The sequence below is a fragment of the Rattus norvegicus genome, chromosome 2 (assembly GCF_021556685.1).
Source record: "Rattus norvegicus strain SHRSP/BbbUtx chromosome 2, alternate assembly SHRSP_T2T, whole genome shotgun sequence".
In the NCBI taxonomy this organism is placed as follows: Eukaryota; Metazoa; Chordata; class Mammalia; order Rodentia; family Muridae; genus Rattus; species Rattus norvegicus.
The window spans coordinates 228197768-228216463 of NC_141535.1; the positions used below are offsets into that span (position 1 = coordinate 228197768).

At 39.0% G+C, this 18696-nt stretch overlaps 1 protein-coding gene across 2 annotated transcripts in view; it reads left to right on the forward strand.

Moving 5' to 3' along the window:
* The window catches only part of Emcn (endomucin), a 79914-nt gene that overhangs the window by 50592 nt on the left and 10626 nt on the right, over positions 1-18696 (forward strand). Inside the window, 4 exon segments of one of the 2 annotated variants that reach the window (NM_001004228.1) lie at positions 8590-8628; positions 15327-15419; positions 15656-15709; positions 16894-16989. In NM_001004228.1, the coding sequence (NP_001004228.1) occupies positions 8590-8628; positions 15327-15419; positions 15656-15709; positions 16894-16989 (282 nt within the window). 2 annotated transcript variants of the gene reach the window in all.

Genomic DNA, 18696 nt, shown 5'->3' on the forward strand with positions numbered 1-18696 from the left:
AGACCCAAATGCGTGTAACTGAACTGCTGGAAGAAAGACTGATAAAGGTGGGCAAAAAATACTTCCCCAATACAATGAAACAGACAGGCAGATTCAGGACGATGAACACAAAATAGAAAACGAAACAAAACAAAACAAAACAAAACAAACAAACAAACAAAAAACAACAAAAAACAAAAAACGGAACGAAGCCACACTAAAGATAAAGGGAAAATCTTGAAATAAGCTCTTGAAAAAAAAAAAAGATGCATTAAGTAAAAGACCATGGGAAATGACAGCAGGGCTTCTTTGGGAACAATGCCTGCCAGAAAACAACAGAGAACCTCTTCCCTACTGAGGGGAAACTGTCACCCTCGCGTTCTGTGGAGACTTTTACAGACATGCGGAGCTGAGACATTTCATTATGAACAAAAACATTCGGCAAGAGAGAAAGAGCACCAGACAGAAGTTCAGGAAAGAGCTCTGGGAGTGACAGACTAATGTGGATACAAAAGGCGTTTACCTCACTTCGGATTCTCCCATAGAGAATGACATGTTTGAGGCAAGACATACACGTAAATAATGTGCGGAACATTATAAATGTAACAACATGAGTTCTGAGTGGAGAGATGTGACTATACTGTTGTAAGCTCAGTAACGGACAACTTGTTATCCTAAAGGAAATCTCAGTCGGGCACTGGACAGATGGCTCAGGCCTGTCTGTGTACGAACTTTCATCCCTGGCACCCGCACCAGTCAGCTCAGACCTCGGCTCCAGGGGTCTCCAGTGCCCTCCTCTGGCTCCTCGAAGCGCCGTGCGCATGTGCACATGTGCGCATGTGCACATACCCTTAAACAGACATACACGTACATATAATTGAAATGAGTTTTTCATTAAATGCCAATCCAAAAGGAGTTGATAAAAGGAGGAAAAAGAATACACAGGAAATTAAATACAAATGTCCGGCTCTTTAACTTTAAATGAAGTACTATGGTGACAGAAATGACACCATATGACACGAAGTGGCTTACACATTTCTCTTATAAAAAAAAAAAAGTAAGTCTTATATTGAACTAAAATATGCCCCAACTACATTCAGAATTTTTTTAAAAAAATAAACTTTAAATATAAATAGAGAGTTTAAAAATGGGAGATGTCCCCACATTGCAGGAGTTGGGTTAACGTCAGACAAAAAAAAGTTTAGAAGAAATAACTTGAGGCTTAAATAGAGTCATTTAAGTTAAGTCAGCACACGAAACGTCTCACCAGCACTTTATGAAAAGGTCTAGACTTTGAGACATTTTTGATGACAGGCCGCTTACACGAGAACGTTCGTGATACATGTCAGTCCTAGGCTCCAGTAAACAGCTAGATAATGTGTGTACATCTCTCGTTAGAGCAAAGATTACCTAACCCGCTGTGCCCTTTGCTAGCTCACAAAACAGAATCGCCTTCCAGTTATAATGGTTCAGAGTTTAAATGGTCATTCCCCAACTAAAGAAGAAATTTCTTTTGTTGTGAAATAAAATCTGACATTTGAAATTTCAGGCATTCTATTTAAAAACAGAAAGTGTGTGTTAGGGGAAAGGGAGTTTATTATTTGGAGTGTTGAAATGTAAACTACTTAAACCTGAAGAAAGTTGAGGAAGCATGCCAAACATTTTCAATAAAACAAAATTAACTGCAAAACTACCTACAAAAAATAGAAATCCTTGGAATGAAAACCAGAAAATATGAATGAATGGATATCCTAACCTTGAAAACTTACCATTAGTTAATTAATGTTCAGGAAAGTTTTAACAGTTGCATGATGACACTAAATGTGATATATTATACAAAGGAAATTACTCTACTAGCTAGTGGATAACCAATGAATACCCTGGAATAAGAATTTCCAGGAATCTAAATAAACTCTAGTGCTCTCATAGGTTGCCAAGAGCACCCCGTCCCTCTAATGTATAAAGCCATCCACCATGGCTCACTTCTGTGTATGAACTGTGTCTGTGGTCCTTGGTTCACGTGAATGGAGGTGGGAATTTCTGGTTTCCTCCAATCACCAGGCTTAGATGCATGACTGTATTCATATCCCATTCAAGAAAGCTTTTGTTCTTAGTTCCAGGGAAATACTTTGTGATTCTTCACAGTAACCTTGACTATGAAGGAAGTGACTCTCAAACCTTCATAATGCTGTGACTCTTTAATATAATTCTTCATGTTGTGGTAACTCCCAGTCATAAAATTATTTCTGTTGCCACTTTATAACTGTAATTTTGTAACCATTAATCATCTGTAAATGCTGTGTTTTCTAATTATCTTAGGTGGCCCCTCTGCAAAGTTCGTTCAACCACCAAAGGCGTTGCCACCCACAGATTGAGAACCACTGCATTAGACACACTTAGCTTGCTGGGAGCTGTTGTGGTACATATGTGGTACATTGTGTACATATGGAGTTTTTATAGAATCATAATAGTATAACTATGGAAAAAGGACAATATTTTCTTCCAACATTATTTTAACATACGTATTTCAAATTACTATCTCTTTAGGTTGTGTTGTGTTAGGAACTTTGATTTTTAAGTTCCTCTTTGGGTTACTGACTTGAATTAACTTTTAAAATTTGAAAAATGATTTTTGGCTTGAGATTAGGTCAGAATTTAAGCAATTTCTGAAATTGTCTTATGCATAATTCTGCCATTTTGCTCTATGTACTTAATAAATGGTGGCAGGTATAACATGATAGTTATCAAACTTAAACATCAGTCAACTGAAGAATGTTGAAGATACGCTTTGTCCTATAGTACTAAAGACAACTCCTCATGTAAAAATAAACAGACACACCCAACTCAATTGTACAAATATGCCTTCACATTTAATAACTGGTAAAATGATAGTATAGCAGAGGAATGATTCAAACTCCTTTCTTCTTTACTAACACTAAATGCTGATGCACACATCCATTTCATAGAGGTATGTACATGCAGCTGTATAAAAAGACCGTAGTCAATAATTTATCCCCTCACAATTCTAGTGTCAGAAAGTCTGTAGTCAAGTTTGCATTAGGGCTCAGTGTTGCAGCCTAGAATGGGATCTCTCTCCCTTTCTACTGGTGGCTGGCTGCTCTTACACACCTTGGCTTGTAGTATATTACATATGCTCTTGACTTTTTTTTCTGTTTTGTTTCATTTTTAAATTGGATATTTTATCTCTTTACATTTCAAATGTTATCCCCTTTCTCGGTTTCCCCTCTGCAAACCCCCTATCCCTTACCCCTTTCCCTGTTTCTATGAGGGTGCTCCCCCACCCACCCACCCACTCCCGCCTCACTGTCCTAGCATTCCTCTACACTGGGGCACCAAGCCTTCACAGGACCAAGGGCCTCCCCTCCCATGGATGCCAGATAAGGCCCCTTCAGCTCATTCAGTCCCTCCTCTAACTCCTTCACTGGGGTCCCTGTGCTCAGTCCAATGGCTTGTTGTGAGCATCCGCATCTGTATTTGTCAAGATATGGAAGATTCTCTCAGGAGACATCCATATCAGGCTCCTGTCAGCAAGCACTTCTTGGCATCAGCAATAGTGTCTGGGTTTGGTGTCTGCATATAGGATGGATCCCCAGGTGGGGCAGTCTCTGGATGGCCTTTCCTTCAGTCTCTGCTCCACACTTTGTCCCTGTATTTCCTTTAGACAGGAGCAATTCTGGGTTAAAATTTTTAGGGTGGCCCCATCCCTCAACCAGGAGGCCATGCCTAACCTCTGCTTATGGTCTCAACAGGTTCTCCCTCTCCTTTGTTGGTTATTTCAGCTAATGTCATCCCTGGGGGGGTCCTGAGAGGCTCTTTCTTTCCTGGCATCTGGGACTTTTTGGTTGCTACCCCCAATTCCCCATCCCCCATTGCTACACATATGCTTTTGTCTTCATGACACCTTTGTCCTGTGTGTCTGTGCATCAATGTCTGCTCCTTCTGATCCATCTTGGCTATGCTGGTACTTTCATCAAGACACGTGCTATAGATCTCAAGCCTTCCCTGATCTACAGGCATCGCAGTGCATTGGCTCTCAGGGTTCCCTACTTTGTTGTCAAGCATTCGCCATTTCTGTAAAGCAATAATTTCCTGGGCACTGATACGTGGTTCAAAAGACATGCTAATAGCTGAGGGGTTTTTGTTTGTTTTTTTATGTAGACCAAAACCTGAAATGCACTGGTATTACATATAAATCCATTAATCTTCTCATCCCAGGTCTCTAGTTTGGGACTAAGGTGTTGAAAATGTGACATTCTCTTTTCTCACTCCCTGTGATATTATGGTTTGGGTCCCATATATATCCCCCAAACTCTTATCTTAAAAGCTTGGTCCGCACATAGCAATGAGCAGAGGTTGGACTTTTGGGTGGTGACCAGCTCATGAGGGCTCTTGCCTCACAATGGGGTTTTATGTTTATGGTGGCTTTGCTGAAGTGACCTTTGTCAGCTTGCTCCATGATGCTCCATCATGACATGGTGCCTCAGCACAGCTGAAACCAACAAAGTCAAGTAACTGAGGACTGATGCCTCAGATACCATGAGCCAAAATACGCCTGCCTTGATTTCTCTTAGGGAGTTTGTCCCACGTAGTTACAACTGTGGTCAATTTGTTAGTGTCTGAGCACAGGTAGGCAAGAAGAACATACAGAGCACAGAAGGAAGTGGTATTAGAGACCAATGCATGGCTTGTGGCCCACAAGTACCGCCAAGAACACAGCTGAGAACACATTCGTAAATTATTGAAAACATTATGAGACATCTCTGAGATCGTTTTCTTAAACTCTAATTCAATTGGGCAAAGATTCTTAAGTGTAGATCATGATGTCATGTAAAAATATCAGCAGATATTGTAGTAGGAGAAGTGAACTCAGTGTTTATAACTAGATTGGAAAGAGACAGTCTCTATGTGGCCAGAAATTAGAGAGAGAGAGAGACAGAGAGAGAGAGAGAGAGAGAGAGAGAGAGAGAGAGAGAGAGAGAGTTCATTATTCCCTCTTCAAGAATGAAGTCTGACACAGCTGAGGAAAGAGAATGGGGAGCAAGATTATGGATTGATGGTAAATTGCAAATACACTACATACAATAGGAAATATATTTAGCAATCTATTTATCATTTATAAATGTTATCATTAATAATCTATACTATAACTATTATGCAATCTACTTTTTAATGATAACATTCAATGAATAGAATCCCAAATAAATGTCCTTATCACCTGATTATTTACGGTTTATTGTATAGCTTACTTTTATACAAAACAGAGCCGATTCACAATAACCAAGTAGACGTTTTAGAGGTGCTCCTATCTGACCATGCAAATAGACTGCACCCAAGTCTCTTTTCTTCAGAGTGCCACACCTGTCTTAAAGCAAACAGTGGTGTCTCTGAACACGGCATGAGCAAATTGGGTTAGTGGGTATGGGTAATGAGTCATAATTCAAAATGCTTAGCCAATAAAAATATTAAATATGAACATTTATTTATGCTGTGGCCTTTGGTCAGCTATGAAGCTCCTCCGAGTCTTGGGTTTTCCATCTAGAGAATATTTAAAAGAATAAATCTGGAGTGAGGAGATCGCTCACTGAGTAAAACACTTGCTGTGTAAGCAGGAGGAACAGATCTATAGCACCACCCTCAACATCCAGGAAGAATTGCATATGCCTCTACCCCGGGCTAAGACAAAGGCAAAGACAGGCTAATCCTTGAGTTTGCTCCACAGTCATTCTAGCTGTTGGTGGTCTCTAGGTCAACCAATGAGAAACTCTGGCTCCAAAACTAAAGAGGAGAGCAATTGGCAAGAAACCCAACATCAACTTCTAAACTCCATAGACACAAACACAGACAAGCACACACTGAAACACAAAACAGCACACACACACACAACAACAACAACAACATACACCATACATGCACACACATACCATGCACATACATACCACATTCACACAATTTTCATTCACATAACATCCTTATAAACATTAAAATGAAAGGAAATAACACTCTTATTGAACGTTCTTTCCAAACCATTATAGAGAATCCATCTCATGCTATGGGATTGTCCGACAACTCAGAAAACATTACTTTATCTGAGTCAATGTTACTTTATGAACCGTTCCATTTACCTGAGTCGCTCACGAGGATTTAGCCATAACTTTCTCCTTTTTCTGGCTAGCTGTTTGATATCATCTGCTGCGGGTACCAACAGGAGGAATCCACAGAACAATAACCATCTTAGTCACATGCCCTAGTTTAGACAAACCAAAAATAATCACATGTCTTAGTATCAGACTATGGAATAATACAATGTAAATTGGCCATAACTTACTTTACAGTAGAAATAGGCAATCATACATAAAAATAGCTCTCTCTATTCCTTCTCCTGCATTTAGCATCACGTTCATGACACTACTGTTTATTATCTGAAAACACAGTCTCTTGTATGAAATCAGCAAAGCTACTTCTTACATTGCTGGTAAGGTTCCTGATTGAAATGATAGCATTTAAGCTGAGCTTTGGAAGTATATTTGCAGTTGTCAAGACCACAGTTTCATAGCACAGAATAAAACTCAACAACAGACTTCAACAGTTCTGTCGTTGACTGATCTTCCAACTGTGAGATATTAGCAAAAGCATCCCATATGCGTTTGAGATGTGACTTGCCTCATTTCCTCTAGAGATCCAAGTGTGGCCTTCTGACAGCACATATGTGTCCTTACAGTTATAAATAAAATCCAGAGACACTTACATTTAGTCATATGCCACAGCACCCATTGGCACTGAGGTTTAATATTCTCCACACTGAGTCTAGGTTTGAACACTATGCACATTTAAAACAGTTTTTTGTCTTCTAACTATTCCCTCTACTTCAAGAAAGGGACACACATTCTGTTTTGCTTTTTGTTTTTTCCTGGAATTATGGAGATCAAAGCCAGGTGAGCACGCTAGCCAAGCACTCTTCCACTAAGTTATACCCATCCTGATTTATTGAAAGATGATCTCACTAAGGAGCTCAGACTAATCTCAAACTTGTGATCCTCCTGCCTCAGCTTTCCAAGTGCTGGAATTATATAAACTTGTGCCAGTATGCCTAGCCATATCCTATTTTTTGATTAAAATATGACAATGTAGAATGTTGACCTCAATATTTTATTCCTCCCTTGTGCAAATATTGGTATGGGCCTTGACCTCAGTCTATGCTGTATAATAAGATGAATTGATGTGTTTCTTTATATTCCAGAAAAGTTCCAGGGCACAGTTACCCTTCTTACCTATGTTACTTTCACAAAAATTATTATGCATTTTGGAGGCTAAGAAAAATTCAAATAAAGAAGAGTCTGAAAGTTTTGTCTAATGCAAGCTTAAAATTTTTTACTCTGAAACAAGTCTATCAGTAGGAAAGATTGGGACTTGATATTAATAAAAGGAACAAAGGGTTTTGATTTTCCTTGTATTTTAATCCTATCTGTTAATAAATATTTTAACTGCATCTTCAAAATCATCATTATGCCACTTTCAAAAGGATTTTAATGAGTTATCAGAAGCAGGAATTTATTATATAAGCTATATACTTAGAAAGTTTAAGAGGCGAAAAACCGTCTATTGCAGTAAGAGTAGATGGGTTTGGAACCAAAGCCCTGAACTGTCATTGTGATTCCACCTTTAAGAAAGCAAATTAATTTCTCCCAGCTAATATTTGCAGATCTGAAAGATGGGAATAATATCTCTCATAAATATCAAATTTACAATCCATTATTCTTTCCCATCTACTAGAGGCATACTATGGCCCGTCCTGGTAATAGGTATCGGAATTACAGCTCTGTAGAAGACAGGAAATCTATTCTCTGGGAGGTACAATCCATCAGACAATGAGCAAATTTTCAAGCAGAGAGTAAATATTACTGTGGTAATAAAATTGAAGTGGAGCAAAAAAAAAAGTCATGTGCAGACTGGTGTGAAAAGGTGTGCAGAGGCAGTTTAGGGAGGCGGCTTGAGAGAGCCCTGAGGCACACCGAAGAACAAGAAAAACCCGGGTCTGGAAGAACCCTGTGTCTATGAACCTAAGATACCCCCCTCCACACAGGAATCAAAGTACTTATGTTTCATTTTGTTATATCTAGGTATTCCATGAGTAAAAATTATGTAAAAAATATCCTATATGGAGATTTTATAAACTAGAGAATCAAAATATGAACCCCTGTGTATTTTTCTAAAGAAAGTTTTGTAAAAATACAATTACACCCTTTCCTTGGGTATTGTGTATAACTGAGTTCATACTGAAAAGCAGAGCTTAGAAGTTGGAACAGACATTTTATAGTACACAGAGCCTAAGAAATTCGGTCCTTTTAGAGGAAGTTACAATGATTTGTATCCGTGACAATGACATGGTAAAACGGTTGCTTAAAAATTAAGAAAAGTTCATTGATTCTTGCTCTGAGGTTTCCTGCAATGACATAGCTGCATGAATCTGTTACCTGGGGGACAAATGAATCCAAACGAAGTTGATAGCTACAAAACTTACCTTTGAAAGAACTGTAAAACCGGGTATTATATTCAACATTTAATTTTAGTGTTTTTATTTTTCCTTGAAAGCGGAGAATCAGAGTTCAATCAGGACAACAGAAATATCAGGTAAGTTCATTTTCTCTTCCAAGAGTATTCATCAGAATATGCCAAAAGTGAGACCAGCTAGGAGTATACATATATACACACATATGCAAGCTTGCCAACAAGCTGAATTAGAGAACAGTACAAGATAACTAAATACCAGGAGGCTTTGAGCTTAAAAAGCTGAAACTAGAGATAGCCAGGGTATGCCTGGGGATTATGATAGAGCTAAGCAAAGCCAGCCTTGAGGAAGGAACCATACCTACAGATATTGCTCCCCAGTTCTGGCTGTATTGGCCGTGTGTCCTCTCAAAGGAGTACATGCTTTCACCTACTTTTACACAAAGCCTGGTCCTGACATTCAAAAGGATGTTGTAAATAACAGATAAAACATGAAATGGTAATGCCAAGGAGTTCCCACGTCTGGACACCTGACTTTTATTCTGAATTAACATTCAGTAATGGAGGGATAGAAACTGTAAGGGGCCCCTTGGCATAGGGAAGAAGATGGGGCCAAGTGCTCTTTGACCTTCTGCATCTGTAGAGAACTGTGACCTTCCCTCCTTCTCCATTACTCTTGCAGATGACAAATCTTAAAGCTCTCATTCCTTGTGCCCTTTAGTTAATACAGAATTAGAAAATGAGGCTGGGATGGTTCAGTGAGTGATGTGCTTTTCCATGTTTTAACATGAAGATAATCACATGGTCAGAAGACATGTTTGTACTTTCTACTCAATAGAATAAGTTACTGTGCAATGGGTAGCTTCTGCATGCATGTGCAACATGAAGAACTTATGGACAGATTCTAAAACATAAAAAAGTCAAACTTTAATGGTCAAAGATACAATATCCAAAAGGGCTTCAAACTGAATATGATGCCATGCTAAATATGCAGAATTGCATATTTAATCAACTACCACCAACCAAGACAGTTCAATAAGCATTCATTTTATTTCCATTATCTATAACACTAAGAAAGATGTTAGCCTACCATTAAAAGGTCACTTAAGGAGATTGGTCGATGTTATAAATAGCTATAATAGCCTACCAGCCATGTAGATATAAAGTGGTTCATCCCAGGTGAACTTCAGGCAACTTTATAAATGGTCAATTAAGGTGCACATACTTTCCTGAATGAAGAGAAGAAGTTAAGAAAAAAAGATCGAGTTCATCAAAGGAATGAACTTCAAAACTTCGAACTGCCAGATTATTCTACCTATTCATTTTCAGATGAGCTCAGAGCTAACGGAGACATAAGGGGAGCCATTAAAACCTTGTGTGGGGTATGGATTCCCTAGAGGTACAGACATAATATCATATAACAATGCAATTCTAAGCAATGCTGTAATTTGCCTTTTCTTAGCCTTATTATTCTCAAAGCTGAGCTTTCTATTCCTTTGACAAGAGAACTCATCCCTGAGACTCCTGGTAGGAAGAACACGCTCCAAAGGATGGCCCCAGCCTGACTGATTTTTTGACAATGCAAATTGAAATCAATGGGTTATTTTTAAAGAATGAAGTTGTGGGGATAAGGAGGTGGGGCTGTATCTGGAAGGAATTGTGGAGAGGAGTTGGAGTAAATATGATCAAAATACATTGTATAAAATTCTCAAATATTAATAACTGCTTAAAACATCCCTGAGTGAAAGTATAATGTAATATAATGTCTCAACTATACTGAAGGAAAAGATATCATTTGCTCCAGTATTTTATAAACACAACTGTTTGTCTCAGTTCTCCAGATAAATATGGCTAATACGATATGTGTACATAAAGGTATTTGGAAGGATTTTGGAGCCTGAAAGTTTATGTGACCTTGCATTGAACAAGCTCCCAGCAAGCTGACAGTGTAGCAGCCTAAGTTCAAGGTCATAGCAACCCGGGTTTCTGACACAGAAACCAGGGACTCTGATGAGGTGGCATCAGGCAGCACAGAAGAATGGTTGAGGGGATGGCTCAGAGGCCTTAATGTTAAGGAGCTGAGCTCAGTCTCCCATAAGCCATGTGAGAACAAATGCCACAGTTCATGTCTGTAATTCCAGTGTATTGGTGACGAAATTGGAGCTTGACACAGAATAATCTCCAGAAGCTCACTGGCCGGACAGCCTGACACACAGGGAAGCAAAGCAAGATACCCTGTCCCGAACAAGATAGAAGTTCAGGACGTACACCCAAGGTTGCCCTCTGACCTCGGTATATGCCATATATGGGCAACGATCACAGTAATATCTCTGGTCTCCAGTGTCCAGCACACTTTATAAGGGTTCCACGGTACCTTCTTCAAGTTAGACTCTTAGCAATGTGATTGGAATGTGGACATTAAACTTGGTAGGAAAGCAGAAGTAATAACTAAAGAAGACCATCCCTCAGACCATTAGATAGGAGAAACCACGCTGTACTCACCTCCAGGAAGCTCTAAAAAGTGAGGAATGCAGCACTCTGTGCAGAGTATTCTCCACTGATCTCCCTATCTTATAGTGGCAGAATCCTGACATTTCTACTCAGTGAGGATCCACTCATGCTAGCAATACGCCTACGGTAAGCTATCTAGAGTTGGTAGCTTATGGCTTTATATCATCAAAATAAGTAATTGGCTCTAAACTTGCATTGAAATACCTGCTCTCCAGTCTACTTACTGTGTGGTCTTGAGAGGATACTTAACCTCTCTGGGCTTCGGTTTTCACTTTGTAAAAATGTAAGATTTATGAACAAACAGAATAGTCTTTAGAATCTGTTTATCCTGGGACAGAATAGAAGGGATATAAAAGTGGTTTTAGAGTATATTTAACTTACTTTACCTCTCTCTTACTGTCAGACTTGTTAACTTATCTCCCTGAACCACAGAATCTCGCATTCTTAAAACACAAGATTAAATATACTTCCTTAGGGATAAAATTACCTGGTACATATACAATAATAGTATCATGCTTCATTTTTTCTTGCATCTCATGCACAAATTCCTGGCACTTAATAACTATTTAAACTGATTAAGGAAGAGGAAACCCTCCCTTAATATTAATTTCTATAGAGTTATCCAAAGTGAATAGATCTCAATTCATAATAATGTCCAGGTAAGCATATGTTACTATCTCAGGTTAGTCACATTGATATCCCAAAGTAAAGTGAATGACTTTGGGGTAAAACTTTCCCATTCCTGTATAAATTGTCCCAGTTTACAAAGGTAAGCTCTGAGGAGAATAGAAATCTATCTAAACCAAGTAAAGGCAGAAAAACTCCCCTCTGATGTTCTACTGGTAACATAGACATCTCCAGAAAATGCACAAAAGAGCTGTGAAAAAGCAAAGCATCATCTGACAAGAATCTACATTCTTAAAGCTGGAAGAAAGTTCTAGGATTCCTACCATTGTACTCTCCTCTGTCAACAGAGCTACACCAATTGCAAGCATAGTACATAGTAGCCCTCATCTGAACTATGTTGTTCTGGCTGCTTTTCTAATCCACCATTTCGTTTCTGATAAGGAGAGCCCAGCATAGACTTCATTCCTTCCTTGGGTGTCAGGATGTTCAACATCAGGATGCCAGTGTCAGCATCAGCACCTGTACTTGTTATCTAATACCAAGTGGAAAACACCAAAACATACAGGCAACATTAAATGGACTCAATGGGCTGTATTTATATATTTATGCGCTTGTATAAAAATAATAATAAATACATGAATGTAGTAGGGGGCTGGAGAAGCCACTAGCAGAAAGGTAAGTTGGGGGAGGGCAGAAGAGGAGAGCTGGGCAAAAGCCTCCTTGATTGGCATTCATGCTTAGGAAGTTATTAAAGGGTCATCAGGGAATCCTCCAGCCCAAAAGAATCTTGGAAGGTATCTAAGGCTCTCAGGAAGTGGTGGGCATTGTCACCTTGGCCAGACTTTCATCCAGCCTGGGGAATCACAGCCACCTACATTTCTATAACTTCAGGCCTTTGAATACAATTCTCAGGTCAAACTCAGATTTCTTCAGCTACCATTGAAGTCTTCTATTAGTGAAGGTTCAAACGACTTATGAAGTTTACAGGAAAAACGTGTACATCGTGCTGCATGCCTTTGATCCCAGCACTCTAGAGGAAGGGGCAGTTTTGAGCCATCTCCTTTACTTAACGAGTCCAGGATAGCCAGAGATGTATAATGAAACCTTGTCCTCAAAACCAGAACGTGGCCTCTCTCAGCACGTATGGGAAAAACACAAACACATTTCAGTGCAAGAGATTTGGCTCTAAGAGAACTTGCTTCACATAGTTTGATGTGAATTTTGACCTGAAGTCATTTAAGTTGTGATGGAGTGCCTCTGTAGATCACTAACCAACAGAATCACGAAACTCAGGACCCAGTGCAAACACGTGATCTAAGAAGGGCATGAGTTCTAATTTCTCCCACTCCTGACTTCTCCAGGCATTTTTTTTTAAAGGCACCTGAAACAGAGATGTTTGAAAAGTCAATTTCACATGGCTATACTCTGAATTTTTTTAGGAAATCAGACAAACTGTCTTTGGTTGAAAAGTTTACCTTCCTAAAAGACATAATCATACATTATAACAATATCATATAGCCTATATTACATAATGTTATATAATTTAAAATAACTATGCTAGGATCATTTATTCTCCTAGTCGATTTAATCTTTATGGCAACAATATAATGTTAAACTATTCTAGCCCCATTTACATGTAAGAAAATCAGACAAAAGGAGGTTAAATCGCTTGTCAAGTCTCCACAGGAAGTAAGCTTTGCAGTTAGAGTTTGACTCTGGCTTTCAGAACCATGTTCTTACCTACCGCATTAGTCTTCATCTGGACCTTCCCTGACCATGGTATTTTGGTAGAAATTTGCAGTGGCACATTTTTCACACAATAAATGAAGCTCAAGATCATCAGATCACACTATGAATCCCTCTGTTATAGTCACAGGAGTGTGTGTGTGTGTGTGTGTGTGTGTGTGTGTGTGTGGTGTTGAATTCAGAAAAGATATTATTTTGTTTTTTTTAAAGATTTATTTATTGTATATAAGTGCACTGTAGCTGTCTTCAGACACACCAGAACAGGGCATCAGAACCCATTACAGATGGTTGTGAGCCAATATGTGGTTGCTGGGATTTGAACTCAGGACCTCTGGAAGAGCAGTCAGAGCTCCTAATCACTGAGCCATCATTCCAGTCAGAAAAGATTTCTTAAGAATTCCAGTTACAGGAAAAACAAAAATAGAAACTTGGAAGTTTCTACTTCACCCGCCCTGACCATTCACTTAAGAATGTTATCAAAGCAATCTTTTGACTCACAGTGGTAACCACTGACCCTGGACAATCAAATCAGCTTTTCTACAGAAAGCTTGGGGTGGCGTAGCTTGAATCAGAAAGAGTCCTCAGTCCACCCTTGGCCTGAAAATAAGGAGGTAATGAGGGAGTATAGGGAGTCTTGAAAACTAGCTGTTCTAAATTGAACAAGCACTGGTTATTCAGCAAGCCATCTTGTCCTGTACCTAAACACCCAAAAGACTATTCACCCCCACACAGCCCTTGACACAGGAAAACAAAACTAACAGTACAGAGCTCTCGGCTAGCTCCTGCACTTTTGCTTAATATTTTTTTTCCTTTTTTCGTTTTCCCCCCTGCTTTGTGCACTAGCCTGACATTTCTCTTTGTTCCTATGGGCATGTATCCAGCTCCTTCCCACATATCTCTTGCCTGGCAAGCAGAGTGTCGACTCCCAACATGATTCTGCCCCCACAGAGCATGCAGCGTGTGCTATGCTGTGGGTGGCAGAGGAGAAAGGAGCCATGGCAGCCCTAGAAATATCAATCTCTCTGGTGCCATTATGCAGGGTCTCAACACCTCTACGGGATCCTCAGCAAAATGGATTTGTCGGTGCAGGGAAGCAGTCAGTCTTGTTTAGTGCCCACTGGCTAAGGCAGGAATTGGTGGGAGGGATGTTGAGGCCTTTTGCACTCTGGGAGCTTTGTGGAAGGATGAGCCAGCAGCCATGATACAAAGACAGTGAAATGCAGTGCTTTATGTCACATATATTAATCTATGTTGTCTTATATTTAAAATTTTAATAATTTTTATTATTAATAATAATCTGCTTAGTCCTCTGATTAAATAAGGAAAGAACATTTTCCTTAAAGGAAGAAAAGATCATGATCAATGATACAATCTACCAGTCATTATTCAATGGAAGATGCTCATACAGTTGTAGCAACTTATGGAGGGAAATCAAGGAGTCTCTACCATTTCTCCTGGACTTCTTATCAAAGGCTACGTAGTGATCTTTTATCTTCGACCATTGGAAAATAACATAAAATCAGAAGCTTTCTACATTTATATCTATGTTAAGCATGTGTGATAGACAAAATAGCATTTACCAAGGTCAAAAATATCTGACGTGTGGTTAGTGTTTATCGTAGATTGACATCTCACAAGAACCTCATGCTTTTGGTTCTGTGAAATGGGGACCAGAATATGAGACTTGCTCACATTTTCTTAGGCAGTTCTCCGGATGACGTAATGTCGATATCCAGTTCACGTGGTGCCAAAGTCTGCTATCTTTCCAGAAGAAATACGTGATGTCAAGTTCAGCATTACCATTTCATGCATCTCTCTTATACAGAAATAAAGTGTTTTCCCAGATCTTTCAAAATGCAGACTGTTTAAATCTACAAAGAAACCCAATACTGAAGTCTCAGTGCCTAAACTGAGCCTGGTTTGTGATTTTCCTACAGGTACCAATCAACTGCCAGATGACCAAAAACCAAAGACCACCGAGACGCCCTCTGCATCGCTAACAACTGCAAAAACCATCTCACAGATTCAGGGTATGATTTTTGTGTATCTAGATGGAAACTTCTTCTACTTCACTGTTCTTTATGGAATAAATACTATCCATCTTCATTTTTGAGACACACTCTTGCAGGGTGACAGAAAATTTTGCATTTGCGACATCATAACGATAAATCATGAATATATCCTTAAATGGGAGCAGAGGGAGGGTTATGTGGATTATCATATTTATCAAAGGTGACTTTAGCTATGTTCTTTCTCAAAATAACAGATACTGAGGATGGGAAGATCACAGCCACTACATCAACCACCCCCTCCTATTCCAGTGAGTAGCATATGTATTTCCATTCCTGGAAACAGACACACAGAATATGTGAGTGAGAACAATGAAGGAATGGGGCTGTGGATAGCCTGTTCCCAACTTTACTCAACATGTGACTCCATTGTCATCCTCACTACAGCCTGCTTAAAAATTCCTCATAAGCCTGATCTTAGTTACCACACTGTGGCCATTTTCTTTTTTTTTTTTAAATTTCTCTTTCTGTTTCTTTTCCACTTTTGTCCTGTGGTAAGCAATCACCAGAAGAGGCAACTAAAAGCTTAATGGGAGTGTATTCAACTAAGGCAAAATCTCCACGCTAATAACTTTTATGCAAATCATCATGCCGTACGCCTTCCTTTGTCAATTAAATATTCCTACAGCAACCAATAATAAAAACAATGCTTTTTTTAACCTTGATGAAATTTTATCATATCGGTTGCAGTTAATTTCGTTTTAACATAAACATGTCTAAGAATATAACACCTCACAGATGTGCTAAGTCTGAGTAAAGAATACTCAAGATACTCAATAGTTATAGTAAGTAACAGTAAGGTGAACGTGTGGGAAGCTGGAGGTACAAATGAGTATCTTTGGTGTCGGTAAAAAGCATTTCATTAATTAAGGAATCACAAAAAGAACTGACCCACTGATAAATGCCACTTTCTTTCTGAAGAGCTAATAATGTCACACCTATTTCAAGCTATGTTTTAGACTTTCTAAAAAGCTATTTCATCCATCTGTTTATGCTCCTTTGCACATTTTCTATCTTCAAGGCAACACGATGAAAAGATATTTGCAAGTCTCAGCCTTTGAATTAGAACCACCCAGTAAGCTGTATTTTTTCAAGTAACTTTATTACAATAAAATACAAAAATATATATAGATATAATAAAGAGAACTGTTTCCTCTAGTCTTTCTCCTTACTCCCCCAGCCACCCGGAAGATGGGAAGCCATCTCTCTGAGGTTTGGTAGTCTGTTGAAGAAAGGCTACAAGGGTGACATCAAGTGGATATGTCAGAAATGACAAGCAGAGCAAACCCATAAATCATATTAATTATTGCCTGAAATATACTAGTGGTTTGATAAAATGTTGTTTAAAGAAGAAAGCACACATGTTCTGTCCGGTGTGGTCTATCTGTATGCAATCAGCACCACTGGAGCTGACGATGTTCCCAATACTTTTCAGGTGTTATTTTGCCCGTGGTTATCGCGCTGATTGTTATAACAGTCTTGGTGTTTACTCTGGTGGGCTTGTATCGAATATGCTGGAAAAGAGACCCAGGTAAGCACTGGCCTTTTTGTTTCATTTCATTTTGTTTTCCCAAAGGGAGGATGAACGGTTGCTTAGGGAAACCTTGAACTTCATCTGTCAGAAGGAGAAGAGTTATAGCAACGACAGATATCATGCCACGCAATCGCAAAGGACAGGGGGAGCAGGTGGCGAAATTCTCCCCGTGCTGCTGGAAGGAACAATGATTAAGATTTGTTGGTAGAGCAAATATAGACAAGCAATTCATACTGATGAAACAGCTTCAATTGTGAAGATAGTCATAGGTGTGTGTGTGTGTTTGTGTGTGTGTGTGTGTGTGTGTGTGTGTGTGTGTGTATGTATGCTCCAAAGGCCATGTGCAATAACATGCATAGTCAGAGTGAGCAAAGGTATGTGGAAATTTAGTTTAGAAGCCCATAATCTCTGGGACCCCCTTTCTCTCCTTAAGAGGCTCAATGTCTTTCCAACATAGGTACTTTCCATGATAGTATTATGCAGTTTATCCTTCCTTTAAATAAACTTTCCATTTTAGAGTAGATTAAATTACTATTTTAAAGTAGGTAAGTTATAAAGTTAAGACATTTCCTCATATTCCTTATCTAGAGTTCATCATTATCATCATCATCAACATCATCTACAAAAATAACCACAGTCATCATCTGTCCTCATAATCAGTTTAGCTTAGAACAGCATATTTGTTGGAGCTGAGGAGCCAATGTTAATGAATTAGTCTAAACAAAAATCTCTATTTTATTCATGTTCCTTCCTTCTTTATTTAATTGTTTCCCTAGTCCAAGGGTAATGCTGCCTTTTGACTTGGTATTTTGGCCACACCTCCCTTTGCTTGCTTAGTTCTGCCATATGACTCCGACTCATCTGCCCATTTCCAGTCCTCTGCCCCGGACTTGCCACAAAGTTCAAGTTTTCACACATTTATCCATTCTTGCATTTTCCTGGAATGTTATCCCTACCCACCCCTAGGGTTTTAGAACACACTTGCAACTTACCCTATAGGATTCAACCTACAATAATCTATCATACCTTTTGGTGACATAGCACTTCATTAAGCAGAACACACCATACTTTTAATTTTTTAGTTTACAAAATTGGATGACACCTTCAGGGTGCAGTAGAATTTGTATTCTGCTCTGTGCCTGCTTTGCCTGTAAGCCCATCAATAATTGTCCTGTTATAAAATTCACCTTGCATTATGCTAGATATATATCAGTAGACTTTATTCTATCTTAAAATGGCCAGGGAAATACATCTTCCCCTAATTTTCATTCTATTTCACTAACAAAATTCTACCTAAGCCTCTTAAGCTATTAAGAAGGTAAAAGGTATTTATTTTTATACAGCTTATAAACTGCACTCTTACTTTCTTACCCCAGGACACTAATGAATGTGGTTTAGGCCAGCCACTAACTGTGCATCTCACAGACAGGATCATGGCAGCAAAAGGAGAAGTTAACAGAGCACCATGGTGGCATTCATTTGAGCTCTGGGTGGGAAGTAAGAGAAAATAAAGGAATAAATAATAAGCAGTGGGATTTCCTGTAGAAACAAGTGAGTAAACCTCACACTGCCTGAAAGCTTCTTTCTTATCCAGTTTCCAAAGAGAAAATAGTACTTGCATAAACCAGCTTTTTCCTCATGTTTTTAACCTGTCAATCTTATGTCTATGGGAATACAGCCATCACAGTTGAACCCTGTGGGGGT